Genomic DNA, 12,965 nt, shown 5'->3' on the forward strand with positions numbered 1-12,965 from the left:
TTGCGTCTCAAGGACATCGCGGCACTTGCAGATCCGTGAGCTTCGGGTGCTTTCCTCCTCTCCATGACGGGCCCACGACCAAGATCTCACCGACGTCTTCGTCGCGGCGTTGTATGGTGTCAGATCGGCACTGCAAAGCTCGAGCTCCTCAATGGCGGGAGCTCGTTTCTTCGTCGACTCCAATGGAGGTCGCGACGGTCGCGATGGAGAGTGATCTCCCCTGAGCTTCACGCCTGAAGATCTTCGCGACGTAGAGATCCGTCGAGGCTTCGTGATCAATAGAGCTTCAGGCCGTGGTGGGAACCTTTAGGCCAATGCTCAGATCGGTTATAGGCCAATCGTGACGGTGGCGGCATGAGCGGGAGGGGCGGAGGTCACGGACGACGACGACTGGAAGAGAGAGAGAGAGAGACGGCTCAAATAGAGAACGTGAGAGGGCTAGTGTATGGGTATTTTGGTCAGTGCATAAATTTCAAGTTATGAAACCGTTGCATATTTTGCAACAGTTTTAGGAGGTGGCATAAATCAATCCACATGTGAAAATTGTGGCAGGTAGCATAATTAACTCGAATCTATGGGTGCCATAGTGGGGCCGGGCTGGCATCACCCTCGCGCGTGACAGTCGCCAATCAGGACCTTCTCCGGCCAAATAACCGTCACTCGTTCTATGAACTACGTGGTCCGGTACTCTCCGTCCAATTAACTATTATTAACACAAAACCATCTCCATAAAGAAAATAACTTATTAAATAAAACACTAGTGGAACCCTTTGATCTGTTTCCCACAAACAGATCCAACGGCCGCCATTTGTTTTCTTCAATCGGGAAGTAATAGGCCCCACTGCTGTCAGTTTCCATTGGGCCACAAGCACTGCGTGGGCCCAATTTCCATACGACATGAGAGTGAATGTCGTCATGTCAGAGATATTCTCACACTGACTCCAAGATTAGTACAGTCATCACTACGTGGCATCCGATCTCACCGTTGGTTTGCAAGATAAAATTTCTGTGGGGCCCACAGTTGAATTCGTGCAAAAAAGTAATATTAAAATGTTATCCAACGTGGAAGCTGCTAATTTGGCGAACAGGTTATTGATATCGTGGACGCACTGTTTGCCAGACATAAGCACATAAACAGCCTCTGACTTCTGAGGACTAAACCAAAAAATGTATAAACGACATTATTTTTAATTTCTCTAAGGAAGAAAAAAACAAGCAAATTTTAATTGTTATCTCATAACAAAATCAATATATCTTTGAGCCTCATTCACTTCGGCGGATTTTGAGCTGAGATATGACAGAAAGCTTTTTAATTGTAACAGACAAAGTTTGATATGCAAAATTTAAGGAGATTTTTGTTGGTGTTAGTTGTCGTTCTTTGGCTAAACCAAATTGTTTGCTATGTAAGAAAAGAAAAGAAGATATTTTTTCTCACTCAAGAGTTTGTGATTCTCCTTGTTTCTAAGTCCCAACAAAAGCTTTTTTTTTAGCTTTTTTGGGTTGGTTTCTCTTTTATAAGCTTAAAGAAAATGCTTTTCACACCCTTTCTTTCTTCTTCTTCATTTCTCTCTCTGTTGCTTCTCTGAATGGTAATAATGCTTTTCTTCTTGTTCCTCTTTTTCTTGGTTTGAGTTTGATTAAGATTGGTGATTGTTTGTTTTGTTTATTCTGATTTTTATCCTTCTTTTTATGTTGGCAATCTTCTAAACCATATAGATTTGAATACTGATGGTTTAAGTGTTAGTATTGCATTGAAATGATGATATTGCGTAAGCAGAATTTTTTTTTTTTTTTTCAATAACAGTAATTGGTTAATTTCTCATTATTTCATGATTTAGAGAGGTCTCATATCAAACATGCCTAAAATACATGTTTAAATTTGTGAAATAAATAAAGGCATTTTTATTCAGTTACAGCAAGTCTAAAGACTGGTTTGTGTCTTCAATTGTGGGAACTCGTATTTTTTATTTGCTATTATTATTCTTTGTGTTGTATATGTAGGCGTTTTAGAGTAGAATCTACATCTGGGTTTCATGGGAATCTGCTGCATTGTTGTTCTAATCTCCAAACTTTTATATTTACACTCAAAATCTGGGTCATGTTCTCTTTATCTTATCAATGAGAAAATTGTTCTTGTTTTAGATCAGCAGGATACTTTTAATGCCTTAATATTTCGACAATATCTATCTTCCTTAACAGTGATTATTCCAAAATTTGATTCTTATAGGATCTTGTAAATGCTGATTTGAAGTCTATGTGGATGAAATGGGTGTAAATGCTGAGATAAGGAGAACAGAGACTTCAGCAAAAGAATTTCATTTTTTTTTATTTGAAGTTAATAATTGGGGTATATATTTTGGACCAAAATTGATGTTTCCCTAGGGTAGAAGCTCTTGACTAGAAAAGTTTTCCAGTGATTATATTGCTATAATGGAGGACAGTGGTTTGAATAGATATGGCACTTCTATTGATGGCGCCAGGCTTGAGTTGAGAATAGGAAACTCTAGGAATCCAAATTTCACTTCAGTAGATAGCCCAAGTAGCTCTAGATAGGATCCATGGCAAATATCAGTATGATTTGTCAAATGGGTTCATGAGTAAAGATTCACATGGAGATTTTGTGTCCCTGGACAAAGATCAGATTTTGTTGAGAATCAAAGGGGAGTTCAAGATGCAGAACACGAGGCGTTTGTCAAGTAAGCCTATTGGACAAAACCCAGATGAAGTTTCTTCAAATCCAAGAGTTGATGATGACAAGATCATCTCAAACAATGCACTAGTCATTGGCGAAAAACAACTGAAGACTGTATCAAGAGCTAGCTTCTCTCAGCTACCTGTGAAGAAAACATTCGAGGAAAATGGAATCATTAGTAGATATCAAGAAGCTTGCAGTGTAGTTATGGACCAAAATGGTGACAAACTTGGTTATGACGCCGAGGCGTGTTCTTCTACTGCGGATGCAAATTCAAGTCGGGAAAATTATCAGAATTTTTCACCTGGGGTTCTAAGATCTCCTTCTCCAGAATCTCATACCGGTGGAATCAGCTTGAGGGAATGGATCAAATCTCATTCTTGTAATGTGGACAAAGTTGAAAGCTTGGTGATATTTAGGCAGATTGTGAAGTTGGTGGATTTTGCACTCTCCCAAGGTTCTGCCTTGCAGGACTTAAGACCTTCCTGCTTCACTATTTTGCCATCAAAGAAGATTCAATATATTGGTTCTTTGGTCATGATGGAAATTAACGCGATCCATCGAGATGTGAACGAGAAACGACCATTGGATCAGAATGCATTTGGAAACCATATTTCAGGTGGAAAGCAGCAAAAGCTTAGTGAGGCTATGAGATCTCTTAGAAACCAGCATAATAAAATTAAGGAGACTGAACTATATATGGCTGGCCCACAAATTCTCCACTTGCAAAAGGATCCCAGATTATATCGAAATGTGTCCATTGTACAACAACAACAATCCATTTCTACAACTGGTCAGTTAGAAAAGAAGTGGTATACTAGTCCAGAGGAGCTAGATGAAAGAGGGTCCACATCTTCATCAAATATTTATGGGCTTGGCGTACTCCTTTTTGAGGTGAGGAGACATCTTTGAACCGTTTCTACTACTACTAATTTTTGGACTCTTGGTTCTTTGCTCATAAATTTTATTAGTTAACTTTATTGGACCAATTTAAGTTAAACTAAGACATATTTTGTATTAATGAATGCATGACAATATAGCTCTTATGTGAGTATAATATGAATATCATCCTTACAACTAAAGTGGGCTGTTTATATCAGTTGCTGTCCTATCCTGAATCATGGGAGGCTCATTCTGCAGCGATGTCGGATTTACACCGTCGAATTCTTCCGCCAAAGTTTCTTTCAGAAAATCCAATGGGAGCTGGCTTGTGTCTTTGGCTTCTTCATCCTGAGCCTTTGTCACGTCCCACAACTAGGTATCTCAATCTGCATAATTTCATTTCTCTTTTATATTTTCCCTTTCAGTGGCAGCAGTGAATCTTAATCCTTTTTCTTGATCAAACTCACATGTCTAATTTTTCGGTGCGCAACAGAGAAATTCTCCAATCTGAACTGATATGTGGTTCCAAAGATTCAAATCCCAAGGATGTCTATTCAAATTCTGCTGATCGAATTGATCCTCAATTAGAGCTATTATTCAAGTTTTTCAGTTCATTGAAAGATGAAAAGAAAAGGCGCGCCTCTAAGTTGATTGAGGATATAGGGTGCTTAGATGAAGATATTAAGGAAGTTGAGAAAAGGTACTCGTCAAGAACAGTCTTAGTTTCTTCTTCGCAGGAACACAAGGAACTTCCTTGCATAAGTGAAGAGGGTTCTTCTCTTGAATATTCAAGCACTTCAGGTGTTCCTTCTAGTTCATTTCCAGTGTCAGGCAAAAATGAGAATATGATGAAAATTATCACTCAGCTAAAACATGCTTACTTCTCCATGAGATCCCAAAATCAGCATACAAAAAGTGTCCTATCACACTCAGATAAAGATGTAGACAAGAAAGAAGTCAATCACTGCCATGTGCAAAATGGAGATGAAGATTTAAGCATGAATCAAAACTCAGATTATCCTGCTGGATCCTTTTTTGATAGTTTATGCAAGTTTGCTCGCTTCAGCGAGTTTAAAGTATGTGGAACGCTGAGAAATGGGGACCTCTTCAACTCTACCAATGCCATTTGCTCCTTAAGTTTCGATCGTGATGAGGAGTACATAGCTGCAGCTAAAGTATCAAAGAAGATCAAGATTTTTGAGTTTGCTGCCCTGTCAAATGAGGCTGCTGATATCCATTATCCTGTTGTTGAGATGTCAAACAAGTCTAAGCTGAGCTGTATTTGCTGGAACTACTACGTCAAGAATTACCTGGCTTCAACAGATTACGACGGAGTCGTAAAGGTGTGCTTTTATTGCACATGAATAAAAGAATTGTGATTATCTGCACAATATATATATATATATATATATATATGCATTCATTAAAAATTATAAATATATTTTATTTAGTTTTCTACCCTATTTTGTAGGATAAATGTATGATTAACCTGATTTGTTAAGAGTGAGAAGTCTGTGGTTACCTTAGTAAACCAGTAAATTACTGGAAAGTGGACATAAATCAAAAGGACAAGAAGGGGTCCAAAATTTAAGAATTGTGATTATATGCACAATATATATATATATATATATATATATATGCATTCATTAAAAATTATAAATATATTTTATTTAGTTTTCTACCCTATTTTGTAGGATAAATGTATGATTAACCTGATTTGTTAAGAGTGAGAAGTCTGTGGTTACCTTAGTAAACCAGTAAATTACTGGAAAGTGGACATAAATCAAAAGGACAAGAAGGGGTCCAAAATTTAAGCCATTTATGCAAATTCCCCCTTTAAAATTTATTACTTTCATTTGAGAGCATTAATCAAGTTTTTGGTTATTTTACTTGTTTGATAACCATACTATGGTGTGCGTGGATGGAATTACAGATGTGGGATGCAAACACTGGAGAAAGATTCTCTCAATACACAGAACATCAGAAGAGGGCTTGGTCTGTTGACTTTTCTAGAGCTGATCCAATCATGTTTGGTAGTGGAAGTGATGACTGTTCTGTAAAACTTTGGAGTGTAAATGATGTATGCTCTCTCTCTTTTGTCATTCTAACAAATGGTCCAGTTTCTGCCATAACTTGAACTTCGGTTTTGCCTCGGAATTTGGTGTTCATAATTTTCCATTAGTATTATAAACAATGAACTTACAGAAAATTCTTGAATACAATTTATGCAGAAGAGCTCAATTGGCACCATCTGGAGTCCCGCCAATGTCTGCTGCGTGCAGTTCTCAGATTACTCTAACCATCAACTGGTTTTTGGATCTGCTGATTACAAAATCTACGGCTATGATCTTCGCCACGTCAGAATTCCTTTGTTCTCCTTATCAGGTCATGGAAAAGCTGTTAGCTACGTAAAGTTTTTAGATGCAGACACACTTGTGTCTGCATCGACAGACAACACCCTAAAGCTTTGGAATCTCAAGAAAACCATCTCATCTGGGTTGTCTGGTGATGCTTGTAGCCTATCCTTTAAGGGTCATACCAATGAAAAGGTTGCCATACTAAACTCTACTTCAAATATTTATGAGAATACATGAAATGAATTTTAACACTCATCACTTACTTTTCTCAGAACTTTGTGGGATTATCTGTTTTGGATGGATATATAGTTTGCGGTTCAGAAACGAACGAGGTACATATGTCTAGTTCTCTTGTGAATACTTGCATATATTTGAGTTCCTAAAAATCGAAAATTCGATTCAAGTAAAATTCAATTGCATTATTAGAAATCAAAAAAGCATCCCTTCATCCTCTTCTCTGACATAATTTAACTATCTTGACATACAATTCAACAAACTTTTTTAAATTTCTATTAACTAAATTATTTCCACATAGTTATTCCCTAACCTTGTTTGAAGGCAACATACATATCCAATTTTGATTGAATCTGACATGAGAAGTGACATTTTTAAGGCACTGGAAATTTGAATGGTTACTTTTGTTATTAACTTTTTTGTTCTCTCTTTTTCTTGGTTCAGGTGTATAGTTATTATAGATCTCTACCAATGCCAATAACTTCACACAAGTTTAAAACCATTGATCCTGTTTCGGGTGATGAGGTTAGTGATGATGGTAGACAGTTTGTTTCAAGTGTCTGTTGGAGAAGAAAGTCTAAAATGGTGGTGGCTGCCAACTCTAGTGGAGTTCTGAAACTGCTTCAGATGGTGTAATGACAAGCTTCTTCTCTCCACTAAAACTATGTTTATCTTCTCTGCTTCTTCACAAGGCTTTCTCTTTTGCTTTCTTGGAATGGAAATATAAACTGGAAGCAAAGACCAATCACTCGGTTCAAATACTTGAGCAAAATAGCGACCTTTAATCGAGCACCTTGTGGTGATCATGGGATTTAACCTTTGGAATCCATTGATCTCACAAGATTAATCTGCGAACGAAGGCTGAACTGAGAAGAGAATTGTGAAGGAGGCGTCAAGTTTGATTCTTTAGCTCTCTATCTCGGCTTCTCTAGGCTTTTCGTGGGAAAAGATGGCAGTTGAAATTTCACAAACATTGGTTCAGTATCAAAGTTTAATCGATTTTTTATGATTCAATTTCACGACATCAATTTATATGTTCCGTGCAAGCCATTGCTTCACCAATGCACATATTCTAGTATAGAAAATCTAACTGCTTGTACCGTTACCTGATTAAGTTTGAGAAAGATTCTTGGCTGGATTTGTGAATTTATTTACGCCTATGAACTATTTTGAGGCAGAACTATAAAGAACTTCTATTTAGCACAAGCGATAGCACAATCTGCTCTTCTGGTTTATAAAAATATAGATAAATTGAGTGACCAGATATTAATGTGTTCACATGTATACATGAATAATCTGCCTCAAGTCTTGCATTTTCTCATTCACCCTGGAAGAGAAGTTCATTTCTGTATTTATATTTGGCCGTCACTTGTCACACAAAAAGAATGAATATCTTTATACAACAGTGGTTCTCTTCAGTAATGATGATAATTCGTATAGTTAGTCCGAGCTAAGCTATTCCTATCCTTTCTTGTCGTTTGAAATTTAGACTTGAGCCGATTCTTCTGGATTTTTGGATACATTGATTTGGTAAATCAAACGTCTAAGGGAGTTCTGAATCTGAGGCATGACCAGATGATGTTCTTTTTATTCTTGGACTTAACATCATTAGTTGGCTTTCTGAATTTCTCCTCATACTTCTCCCTGGAGGATTTATTTGTGGCGGCCGTACTGATCGTCCTTTTGGTGTGCCTGCAAGTCCAAAGACAAAATCTTGTTACTCACTAGCATAACAAAAGTCATCCATTCTAGTTCTCCAACCTTTTACTCTATAGAATGTCTCTAGTTTCTAAATTTTCACATCAGCTTTAAGAAACACAGGAACAAGGAAAATAGATGAATTTATCATTCTACAATACATGAGTTTCTGGTTTCTCTGGTTTCAAAGAGATTCTACTTATATTGTGAGTGAATGAGGTCACCACCGCACATTTTAAAATCTAATCAATCGCATATTCACACGTCAACTTGAGACTCATAACTGGTAAAAAAAAAAAAAAGAAGAGTAGAGATGATCAACACTGGTGATATTATCATTTTTGTTGCTTTAACAAAATTTACTAAGAATATCCAAAATGAAGAAATATGGAACTTAAAAGAGCAAGGCAAGGGACAAACTTGTTTTGTTGAATTTTACATCTGAAGACTTCTTAAACAATGAGAGTCTCTTGTTCATACTATCAGGTGAAGCTAGAGATTTCCTTTCTGGTGTTGATGGGAAAGCATCATCAATTGTGATCACATTTTCATCTCCACAGATTGAAGCCGCATCACTTCCAGATTCTTCGGAGTTATCTTTAAGGCTGGCACTTGTTTTCTCCTTCTCCAAAACTCTATAAACAAACATCTGAAATGGGATTTGTGACACTGATAGTGATTGCTCAGAACTACCCCAATAAGGAAAGCTCCTCAAAAGGCCTGACTCGATGTCACAATAATCCAGCAATGGTACTGGCGGGTCTGGCTGAGTATTATAGTCGGGATTCATTGCGATGAACTTTTTTATGTAGCGAAGAATCCTGCAGCTGGATGAGAAGCTCGGCCGCTGATTCGGGTCAGTATGCCAACATTTCTTTGTCAAATTCGTCACATATTTTGGTGCCTGAAAAGGGAACAATGGCCTCTCTCCTGCTCTTATATTTCTGCTCATTTTGTCCCCTTGGAGATGACCATCCTCAAAAGGGACTTTTCCAGTCAAAAGCTCAAAGCAAACCATCCCGAAACTGTAGACATCGGACTTTTCAGTGTACTTTGAGCTCTCAGCAGTTCCTTTCTGTTCTTGCTCCTCCAAAACCTCAGGAGCATACCAAATAAAAGGTAGAGTCCCATTTTGACTTGAAGAACTCTTTTGTGTAAAATTCCCTACAGAAGTCAATCCAAACCCCGAGACTTTTGCTTGCGACTGGCTCCCTTCTGTGGAGATACCATTTCCTCTTGCTCTAACAAGTATGTTAGAAGGATTCAAATCTCCATGGTAGATTTGCTTAGAGTGGAGATACTCCATTCCCCTGGCAATCTGAAGCATCAAATCTACCGCAACAGGAAGTGAAAACGGAACTCGCTTTCTTGGACCGCAAGTCTCTTTGATGTAGCTGAAAAGGTCTTTGCTCATCAGCTCCATAATAAGAAACCACTCTTTCTTTTCCTCATCAGCAAAACCACAAAGGAAGTTGACTATATTTGGATGGGAAAGAGACAAAAGTGAGGAAATCTCTGGCATTAGACGTTCAGCGTCGCCAAAGAAGTGTCTAGAAGCAAAGCTCTCACCCAACCAAAGAATCTCTTTATATTGACTTCCACTCCCTAATCTTCTTCTTACTTGGTAGTCTTTTGATCCCACTAGAATTGAACTAGGCAAGAGCTTCTTCCCATTAAAGGGCTCTAAAACATCAAAGCCTTTGAAGAGTTGATCGATCAGACGTTGCTCATTCTTCGTCAGTCCCCCAACTTTCTTTTCACTGATTTTGTTCACCAAATTCCACCTATCTTCTCTCCAAACCGACTCGAATCGATCGCAGAATTCCTGACTAACCAAATACTGCCTCCCGAATTTCCACCGGAAAAGTCTCCAATCACTATACTCTTTCTTGTATTTGCTTGAGTAAACACGTCTCCTCCTTTGCATCTCCTCCTGATCGCAACCAGAGATTTCTCCAACGCTTTCAATCGCTTCAACGATGATTGGGACGCAAGAAAGCAAGTTGTGGATGTGAAACTCGACGCAATCGGTGTTTTGGTAGAGAGAAATGGCCTTAGCCCACCACTCTTTGTTCTCCAAGGAGTGTTTAATATAGGCTTCTCCTTCTCTGAATATTCCATACAGATCTCTCAATGGCTGCTCAAGAATTTTCCACTTGGTGTTCTTCTCTTTGAATCTCAAACAATTTCTCATTTCCTCGGCTATTGAATCATAGGCAGAAGTGAAAATATCATATAACAAAAGGCATTGTCTTCGATTGATTTGAATGTCGTCGCGGAATACCAATAAGGCCTTTATACTTCCTAATACCTCTGCAATCTGACGAAATTGCTCCATTTATTAAAATTCAACTAGAAAAAAAAAAACCAACAAAAACAAATCTGAAACTTGATATGGGAAGCAAATGAAGACCCTTTAGAGAGAATGGATTTCTGCCAAAATTCTCAGTAATTCCGCAGAGAAATACAGAATCCGACAATCCCATTTCAGATTTCTTAGTTATGATTAAGGTAAAAAAAAAAAAAAAAAAACTTTCCCATGAAAAAAACATCATGCAATCAGAACCTGTACAAAAATTATTGTAAGAAAATGGTGGAAAAATTTTTCTTGGAAAAGTTTTTTCTTGTCTTTGATGGGAAGTTTTTCGATACAATTTTAGATGACCCAACACTTGTCAATTGGTGTTGGTAAATTTTGGAAAGAGTTGGTTAACGCTTCTAACGGATTTTCAATTTTCTTGCGTGCCTCACCGTTTTTCTTTTGTTTCAATTACATCTATACCCGTATATTTAGTCAATATTTCCTCCTTTTTTTTTAGGATATCAATATTTCGATTGCCTCTGTGCTTTATTCTTAAGCTATTCAAAATTTACAATTAATCCATGTTTAAGAAGAGAAAAAGAAAGTGACAATCTTAATCATTCTTCCTTAATCTCTTAATCTTTTTTTCCCCCTTAAAGAGAGTAATTTTGCATGAAATTAAAAGAAAAACTGGAATTTATTTTAAGCTTGAAATTTCAGGAGCTGAGTTCGGCAGCATAAAAAATATAAAAATAAAAATGAAAAAAAGGAAGAAGGAGCGGGTTTTTGGTAAAACAGCAGGTCGTTGACATTTGTGTTCTTCAAGCTCAGTAACGACATGTTCTTTTCCGTTTCTTGAGGAACAAAATGTCGTTTGTCTTTTTCCCCGTTCACTTAGCGACTTGTCATTTAATAACGAGACAAAACGACTGAAATATAGAGGAGATGTCTAGGGGTGTAAGTAGGCCGGATTGGCTCGGGTTGGGCCTGAAATTTGGGCCGAGCCGTCACATTCGGGGTGAGGAGAATTTGGGCCGCAACATCCTCCGTGAGACACAACGTCATAACCCTTCGGGTTACCTCAGGTAGGCTCAGTTTTGCGGGTTGGGCCTGTGGCCCTTGCCGGCAAACTTAGCTATTTTGAGTTATTTGCCGTTTTAAATTGGCTATGAGGAAAAAAAAATTTCCCAGATTTATAGAGCATTGGCTAATGGCTTCAGTGTGCGCTAGATCAATTTGTAGGCCATCCATTAACTTAATTTTTCTACTCTTATTCAAACTAGAAAACCAACCTCACACTCTCACAGTACCTTGGTGTGACGGCAGACTACCTTGGCAGAATCAGGGACAAGGTTGACGGCACGTGATTGTTTGAAATGGCGAGAGAGAGTCGGAGAAGAAGAAGAGGAACGGCAGAGACTTGGGGAGGAACTGAGAAGAAGAAGTGAGAAATTTATGAGAACGAATCAGTCTCAGACGCAGAGACTTGGGGTGAGCGACGGCAAATGATCGAGAGAAAAAACGAAGAAGTCTTGAGCTGTATGGCTTTTTTACATAAGAGGTAAAAATTCATGCGGCCGGGTCGGGGGTAAACAGGTTAAATGGACCCTGGCCAGCAACCCTACATGCACATTGCAGGTTGGGAAAATTGGAAACCAAAAAAAAAAAAAAAGAAAAACCTGATAATTTCATGTCGGGTAGGCCGGATTATTCAGGTTCAGGGTAATTTCTTACACCCCTAGAGATGTCCTTGCTATATCTGACAAATGACGTAGGTTAATGTCGGGTAAGAGAAATAAACGATATGTCGTATCATGCTATCCATAATTATGTGATGTTGACTATGAAAATCCGCAAACCTTGTTAGGAAAATTTGCCTATAAACCTAAGCAAATAAAAGATAACGAAAAATTATGAATGAAAAATAAAAGTAAAATTCACACCACGAATTTTATATAGCTTTACCAATTTAGCTACATTATGTTTCTGTCGTTGCAAATTTCACTATAGTGTTAAAGAAATTCATTACAGAGAAATCACTCAATCTCACTTTATCTTTCTCTCACACTCAAAAGATGCTTCCTAACCTCACACTCCAATTTTGTTTTAGAAAATTCTTGGTTAATAAACCCTAGAAGATTAGGTATTTATATTGTATAGGAAAAGCCCTCAAACTCAAAACCGCCTTTGATTTGACTTGGCTGCGCCCCTGCAGTGCCATGACGCCATGTTTGTTGCCTTCTGATGTCGCGGCGCCTACTGACTGAGGCTGCGGCACTACACCGATTTATTCTTATTTTTTCTTGCTCTTCCTTGCTTCCAAACGTGATTAGGCTCCACAATCTTCAACAAACCTTGCAATAAAGTTTCCAGAATAGATCAACGAACAACAACCACACAAAATGCAAATTAAAGTTGAAAAAAAAAAACTAGAAGAATGCAAGCACCAAAGTTTAAAGTGGTTCGGCAATCAAACGCCTACATTAATTTTGATTGTTATCTTTGATTGATTATCTCGAATTACATACAAACTCTCTATTGAAACAAAAAATACAGTGAATAAAAAATAGTAAAATAGACATACATGGTCACGTGAGAAGTTAGATAACTTCCTGGAAGAAGTGGATGCATGTGCAAAGATAAAAATGTGTTAGTGTGAAGTCTGATGAAAAATAATGTGGAAAAGTTTACAAAATTATTATGTGGAAGTTATCTTCCACATCAGTGATCCACGTTGTTGTAAAAAATGAACTAATCACAATGAAAGTGGATGATATATATATATATATATATACATATA

The 12,965-nt window shown here is 37.7% G+C and overlaps 2 protein-coding genes across 2 annotated transcripts; one reads left to right on the forward strand and one right to left on the reverse strand.

Moving 5' to 3' along the window:
* Positions 1–1,562: 1,562 nt before the first annotated feature.
* LOC21386323 (protein SUPPRESSOR OF PHYA-105 1) lies at positions 1,563–7,368 on the forward strand. The gene is made up of 8 exons (XM_010097413.2): positions 1,563–1,589; positions 2,228–3,586; positions 3,793–3,950; positions 4,068–4,917; positions 5,508–5,654; positions 5,806–6,123; positions 6,204–6,263; positions 6,610–7,368. The coding sequence occupies exons 2-8, from the start codon at positions 2,594–2,596 to the stop codon at positions 6,799–6,801; spliced, it is 2,718 nt and encodes a 905-aa protein (XP_010095715.2). The 5' UTR covers positions 1,563–1,589; positions 2,228–2,593; the 3' UTR covers positions 6,802–7,368.
* Positions 7,369–7,646: 278 nt separating this feature from the next.
* On the reverse strand, positions 7,647–10,201 carry LOC21386324 (mitogen-activated protein kinase kinase kinase 7). Its single transcript, XM_010097414.2, has 2 exons — positions 8,284–10,201; positions 7,647–7,878 (listed from the first exon to the last, which is right to left on the reverse strand). The coding sequence occupies exons 1-2, from the start codon at positions 10,199–10,201 to the stop codon at positions 7,709–7,711; spliced, it is 2,088 nt and encodes a 695-aa protein (XP_010095716.2). The 3' UTR covers positions 7,647–7,708.
* Positions 10,202–12,965: the final 2,764 nt, after the last annotated feature.

Source organism: Morus notabilis, unplaced genomic scaffold (genome assembly GCF_000414095.1).
Source record: "Morus notabilis unplaced genomic scaffold, ASM41409v2 Scaffold3452, whole genome shotgun sequence".
Taxonomy (NCBI): domain Eukaryota; kingdom Viridiplantae; phylum Streptophyta; class Magnoliopsida; order Rosales; family Moraceae; genus Morus; species Morus notabilis.